We start from the raw sequence: 7,456 nt of genomic DNA on the forward strand, positions 1-7,456 counted from the left end.
CAGGGCTCAACCAGGGAAGAATCTTCTCAATCATTCAGAGTATTAGCAGAATTCAGTTCGTGGCTTCGTGACTGAGGGTCCTAGCTCCTTAATAATAGTTTTCTGGCTGGAGTCCATCAATTTATAGAGGTCGTTCATGCAGTTGCTTTTGAATATCCTAATCCTTAAATGTTTGGCTCCCAAAGGGGAGGAAAAAATAAAACCACCATTTTTCCACTAGAAGCTCCTTTAGCTGGTAAGGGATGCAACAATGGCTGTCTGCAGCTCCCTGGTCAAAAGCAGCAATCAGAACACAGAACCTGGTAGTTGGAGGACAAAGTCCTTACTGCCTACCCTGGCTCTGGCAAGTTGCACCAAGAACACAGGGGTGAGCAGCTACCACTGCACTAAAAGCTAAAATTGACCAAACTCAACCACGAGTTACCAGCCACGACTATTCAAATAGACGCCCGAGTTCCAAAATAATTACATCAGATTCTGCAACTCCAGTTCTTGTCTGAGTAGAGAGACTCCTGCTGCTTCCTCCTCCACTAACTTCTCTGATATTACTCTGTTCATATCTGCCACCTCGTCACAGTCACTAAAACAGTCCTGTGCTCTGCTGTCTGTAAGGAGGACGCTGAGCTCGAGGTGAAGCTCATCGGGGCTTTTTCTACTATCCAAGTCACAATACTTTGTTTTTGAACAAAACATTATACCCATCGGTGTCCCCACCCACTGCCTATAATCTTGATGACTTTTTTTAAAGCCTGCTCTTTTGGAACTAATTTGTTCCTTCATCCTCACCTCCACCAACAAACACACACACACAGGCCTTCCCTCAAGCGGCCATGTTAACAGCTCACTTGCCTTTATTTTACCCGATTAAATGCAGACGTATATATAAAACACATGTACATTTTTTTTCCTTGTCAATGCCCTCAAGAGGGCAAGGTGGCATCATTAAGAGCAGAGTTAAGATGAGGGATTAAATCCTGGCTTTGTAACGTGACCCCGGACACACTTTCTAACCTATGCCTTAATTTAATCCCTTGTAAAATGGGGATAACAGCGCCTTCCTTGCAGGGCATTGTCCCAACTGAAGTGTTCTCATGTAAAGTGCTCAGAGGCGTGCAGACACGGAAGTGCTGTCATCACGGCCCATCTGTTCTAGCGTCATGCACGTGTGAACAGCGCTCTTTCCCACGCTAGGGTCTTACCTTTCAGCATCTTGCTCCCTCAGTGTGCCTCGAGGACAGGGGCAGGCCGCTGCCTCTCCTCTCCTGCCATCCAGGAGTTAGCGCCCCTGGGAAGTACAGGGAACCCAGCATGCTTGGTAGGGGTGCTGGTGGGGCACTTTTCAGAACCATAATCCCTGATGTCTTTGGGGGCTCTGGGCAGAGACGCAGCCCTGCTCGTGCCCCCCCCGCCCCCCCCAGAGACTGGACAGGATTAGACTCATTAGAGTCCTGAGTTTAAAAACAGCTCCAGCCCAGTGTGCCCGTGCCAGGGATTTACTTAACTCCTGAGCCTCCATTTCTTTACCTGTAAAGTTAGGTTAAAATAGATCAACTGATAACAGCAATATGGATGAAATGTTGGCAAAAGAGACAGAATAATGTGTCAAGAACAGTCCTGGGGAGGGTGATATCGAGGGGGCCTGATGGAGCCTTCTGGGCCCCGGGTCTGGGTGGTGGGGACTGAGTGAATGCAGATTTAAAACATCAAGTTATCCACTGAAATCAGTGAAGGGCCCACCCTCGAACCTGCAGCCATAGCCTGAGACAACACCCAAGTGGCGTCTGCCCCTGCCTCCCGGCTTTGCTTCCACACAAAGGCTGTGGACCCTGCCCCAACCCATCGGCCCGGGGCCTCTCCGGCCTCATGCCCTGGACAGAGGGACAGAGGGGCAGTGCCGCATGACTTGGGAAAGCTTTCACACCCCCATGTTGTCTATTAGTTTTCTCCCCCGTTCTTTGATGTAAAAAGACTTTTAGTCTTTCGTTCAGAGCCACACAAGCTCCCCAGCTGCCCCTCACCTTGTCAGCTGCCCCCCAAGCCCTTCCCTGCACTGAGCACCCACTGCAGACGGCATTCCCGAGGCTCTGCTCTCTGGCACCAGCTGTTCTCCGAGCTAGGGGCCACCTGGATGGAGGGGGCGAGGCACCCGCAGGCCCCCTGCAGGCCCATCCAAACACCCACACTTCTCCCCTCACTGGGCCCTCTCCTCCCTCTTTAACCCGCGCTAGCCCACTCACCACGCAGCAGCCGCGGGGAGCTGGTGAAGATGCGAAGCCACCACAGGGCACCCACGCCAGTCCCACAGGAAGGGCCAGCGACATCATAGAGAGGACGTGGACAGTGACAGTTTGGACCTGGAGGTGACGGCTCTATCGGAAATCCCTCGGAAGGCAAGTTGGAAGGATTTTTGAAGAAACTGACTTGAAGAAAGATGAAACCAAATGTATGCTAAAGTAGCAAAGGATAAGATCATCGATGCTCTTAAAGCTTGTGTTAAAAATCCCCCAAGAACACTTCACCAGTCAGAAAACACAGTGGTAGATATGTGTATCAAGTCATTACGTTGTACACCTTGGACTAATACAATGTTATGTCAATTATATTCAATAAAACTGGAAAAATTAAAATCCACAAAGTAATGAAAAAATTTAAGTTGGAAATGATTTTTTAATGTATCAATAGTAGTTCGCATATGAAAGTTATAGGATTGTCTGAGTTTGAAAAACACTGAAAATAGGCTTGACATGTACCTGAAGGCACTGGTGCCGTTGGACTCATCCTTACTGCACGACGGAAACACTGCTTGACTCTGAGGGACCATCAGCTGCATTAACTCCTGATCAGAGAACTGAGAAAGTTTGTGCTGGGATGCTGTAAGTCTGCCCTTAATGACTCCAAAGTTAAAACAGCAGCAGTAGAAACTGCATTGAGATAAAGACATGGATTTCTATTGAATGTTCAATCAAGAGCAAATTCCCCGTGAAAAGAGAGGAGAACCTTCCCGGAGCAAAAGACAGCCATGCGTGCAAAGAGCTGAGCTTCTCTGTACAATGACCAAAATCCTTCTGGAAATAGAAACCCTCCACAATCATTATCAAGGTCAGCTCATTTCCCACAAGAGAAACATAGTAATTCAGGAAAAGCAAAGGAACGCTTCTGACAAAAACTACTCAGAAGGAATTCAGTTTAACACACGTCCCTGACGCTCTAGGTGAAGCATCTGGCAGAGGCCTGAGAGGCCCACCAGAGAACCCTAGGAACCAGATTGCTGAGGAAGGAGGAGCACGGAGCTGTGACGGTGCAGGGAACCAGGGTGCCGTGTCCGTGCTCCAGATGGCCCGGCAAAGCCCAGGCACTGGGAATCCGCCCCTGCCCCGGGCGCTGGCTGAGGCACTGGTCCCCTCTTCAGACCCAAGTGTTTCCCAGAGGCTCAGGGACTGATCCCAAGAGCACCTGTCCTTCCCCCTATTCAGGAAAATGAGGATGACACTCCCAGGAATTCTCAATTTTCTCCTCCAGTGGTCTTCCTTGGCCCAATAAATACCCCAGCAACAACAGAAAAATCTGCACCAGGCACTGGATTCCCCCTTCTGTCCACACAGCCTGAGGCACAGTCAGCTGGACCCAGAACCTCGGCTACACTCCGCTCCGTAACCTCCATACTGCAGTAACTGCTGCTTCTCTTTAGTTCAAAGGTTATTCAGTGGTTCAAATCAGAATCTTGATAGAATTATTCTAGAACAATTAGTACCTGAAGAATATTTAAATGTGAATCTTCTAAATTAATTACTTCTACTTCGTTTTATTTGTAGGTAGTATTAATATAGAATTTATTAATAAGTCCACTAAAGTGATCCGTAAATACAGCAATAACTTGGGTCCTAAAATAATTTTAACCATTTCTTTTAATTTTATTGCTATTATTTATGTGATTACACAATAGCTCAAATGAAAGTTTCATAATACTCTAAGTTTTAGAATACGATTTATAAATGTATAATATAAAATGTAATCTTATGACAAACTTATTTCCATCTTATTTGGCTCCTGGATAGCATAAAAAGAATACTTTTGTTTTGCTACTTAACAAGTTTCTTCTGTTGACCCAGAAAAAGAGCAATTTCTTATCTCTCTAAAATAATGTTGCATTTTCTCTCATTTAGTTTTACTTAGTGAAACTAAACATAAATGGAAGTTCTAAAGTACAACTTTAAGCCCCAATTAAAGACTGTAATTGCTGAGTTTAAAAGTGAGTCTTGTTCCTTTTATTCCGTCTAGAGAACGAGAGGGTGAGAGGACAGCTCTGGAGCTGCCGGGTCACTCGCCTCACGATCTGTACTGAGCGTGCATTCATTCCACAGGACTCAGCTTGCTTCCGTGAACCACAGGCTGGATTTTGTCTAGTTTTAAGATTAATGTGTTTATGTAAGAATTTATGTTTGTGTAAATTATAACTCAGAAAATAAAAATAAATGTAAATAAACTGCCTAGAGTGACATCAGCAAGATGGAGGACCAGGAAGCCCCAGGACTTCATCCCCCAGGAAGACAAAACTAGAGACTGGCTAACGTAACGTTTTGGGAGCTCCAGCGATCAGGCAAAGATCTGTTAACGACCAAGCCCAATCAAGAAACGGCTCCATTCAAAACAGCAGGAAATTGAAGGCATTTTTACTTGCCTTTGCCCCACTCTCTCTCCAGTGTGGCACAGCATGGTTTGGCGGAATTGGCCTGGTCCCCACACCCTTTCGGAAACCAGAGAGAGCAAAGCAGACTGAACATGATCTCATAGAAGAAACTATGAAACACACACACACACAAAAACCCTGTTAGAACTAAAAAAATGAGTATATACCGCCTTCCTAAGGAGTCTTTTTAGATATTTTTATCTATTCACCCCCTACCCCCAACGATAAGGGAACAATATCACTCCTGTTAAGAATGCATGGTCTAGTGCAAATAATAGTAATAATAATGTAGCATGGAGTTAATAACATATAAAAGTAAAATACATAACATTAATAGCATAACGAGAGGGGAGAAATGGAAGTTTACTGTTGTCAGATTCTTACATTATAAGTGAAGTATATCATTTGAAGGCAGACTGATAAGTTTAAGATGAATATAGTAACTGAATAATTCCTTAAAAAGAATGCATATGTTATCCAGAAATATATATAAAGGGCAATATACCATAACGAGATTTTATCACACTACACATTCATGAGGCATAGGAGCAAAACAGATCTCTTATATTTGGTGGTATTTTGAGATTTTCATCTATATGCACAGATGATATAGGTCCACTTTTTTTGACTCTACATTTAATTTTTAAATTAAATATAAGCTACAGATAAAAAGTCTCACACTATTGTAAGGAAACTCATATAACAAGATGTTAGGCTAGTATTTCTCAAACTTGTTTTGCAGACTAAATATATTTTTACTTTATCAAGTATGGCATTAATAACAATCATCTTTATCACCAGCATTTCCTTTAAAAAGGACATTTAACATCAAAACATAATAAAGGATTATTGTTTTGATTATCCTTTATGAAAACCTCTTTGGTGTACTGACTTTTTTTCTACTGATAGGTGAAAGCTTCAGACCAGCTCAGTGCTTCACAATCCAGCATTTTGTCCTCACCCCTGGTTTAATCCTCTCTCCCCCCACCGCACCCCCACAATTAGCTAGTTCATCAGCCAGAGGAGGTCCAGGTGCCTACCGACATGCTTGTTCCTCCCCACTCCTGAAGTACCCACCACATTTGCAGACCATCTACTGGTTCTCCCATCTTCTTCTGTTTCTTGAGCCCCATCTTTTCTTGGAGACCCAAGTCTTATCTCCCGTGATCCTCTATTTAAAGTGAAGCATTTCAGCAAACCCTTACTTAGTTCTTATCTTCCCTTCAAGAAACTAAACTGAGGCCTGTCTTTTCATACTTTTTGCCATGTTTGTCCAACAACTAAAATAGCTTTCTCTGTAAGAAAGTTTCTGCCAATACTACTTTAAAATAAATGATTTTCTTTCTTATCAAAACGAACTGTTCTAACTAAAAAATTCGGCGAAGTTGCAGGATACAAGGTCAGCATACAAAAATCAGTTGTGTTTCTATATGCTATCAACAATCCAAAAGGAAAATTAAGAAAACAATTCCATTTTCAGTCAGCATCAACAAGAATAAAATAGGAATAAATTTAACCAAGGAAATGAAAGACTTGTACACTGAACACTATTTAAAACTACACAATGAAAAGAAATTAAAGGAGACACAAATAAATGGGAAGATATTCTGGGTTGATGGGTTGGAAAACAATATGTTAAGATACCATTACTACCCAAACTAATCTAGAGAATCAACACAACCCAACAAGATCCCAAAACCACTTTTGCAAAAGTAGGAAAACTCACCCTGAAACTCAGGAACCTCAGGGATCTCCAATTAGCCTAAACAATCTTGAAAAATAACGATGTTAGAGGTCTTGCACTTGCTGATTTAAAATCTTTTACAAAGCTACAGTAATAAACATGGTATAGTACCATCAAAAAGACAGACATATAGACCAGTGTAATAGAGAACCCATAATAAGCCCTATCATATATGGTCAAATCGTTTTTGATAAGGGCGCCAAGATCATTCAGTGGGGAAAGGACAGTCTTTCTATAAATGGTGCTGAGAAAACTGGGTATATACATGCAAAAGAATAAAGTTGAATCTTTGCCTTGCATCATATGTAAAAACTCAAAATGAATCAAAGAACTAAAACTATAGAACTCTTAAACAAGGGAAAAGCTTCATGGCATTGGATTTGGCAATGATTCCTTAGATATGATACCAAAAAGCACAAACGACAAAAAAAAAACTAAATAAATTGTACCACATCAAAATTTAAAACTTGTGCAAGAAAGGACACTATCAACAGAATAAAAGGGCGACCTACAAAATGGGAGAAAATATCTGCAAATCATAACTGGTAAAAGGTTAATACCTAGAATATATAAAAAAAAACTCCCAATGACTTAAAAAAAACCTCATTAAAAATGAGCAAGAAGTTTAAATAAATATTTCTCCAAAGATATACAAATGGTCAATAACCTCATGAAAAGATGCTCATCACTAATCTTTAGAGAACTACAAATCAAGTCCACAATGAGATACATACCACTTTATACATGTTAGGATGATTATTATCAAAAAACAAGAGTTGGCAAGGATGTGGAGAAATTGGAACCCTTGTGCACTGCTGGTGGGGATATAAAATAGTACAGCTGTGATGGAACACTGTGGCAGTTCTTCAAAAAATGAAAAACAGAATTATATGACTCAACGATTTTACTTCAGTGTATATTCCCCCCAAAATTGAAAGTTGTGAATTAAACGGATATTTGTACACCCATGTTCACAGCAGCATCGTTCACACTAGCCAAGAAATGGGAGCGTCCATCGATGGAAG

General features: G+C 42.1%; 1 protein-coding gene across 1 annotated transcript in view; it reads right to left on the bottom strand.

The window, feature by feature from the left end:
* Nucleotides 1-6,984: 6,984 nt before the first annotated feature.
* The window catches only part of TRRAP (transformation/transcription domain associated protein), a 128,740-nt gene continuing 128,268 nt past the window's right edge, over nucleotides 6,985-7,456 (bottom strand). Inside the window, exon 72 of the mRNA XM_039880325.1 lies at nucleotides 6,985-6,991. Within this exon, the coding sequence (XP_039736259.1) occupies nucleotides 6,985-6,991 (7 nt within the window). The remainder of the gene's footprint in view (nucleotides 6,992-7,456) is intronic.

The sequence above is a fragment of the Pteropus medius genome, unplaced genomic scaffold (genome assembly GCF_902729225.1).
Source record: "Pteropus medius unplaced genomic scaffold, Ma_sr-lr_union100, whole genome shotgun sequence".
In the NCBI taxonomy this organism is placed as follows: domain Eukaryota; kingdom Metazoa; phylum Chordata; class Mammalia; order Chiroptera; family Pteropodidae; genus Pteropus; species Pteropus medius.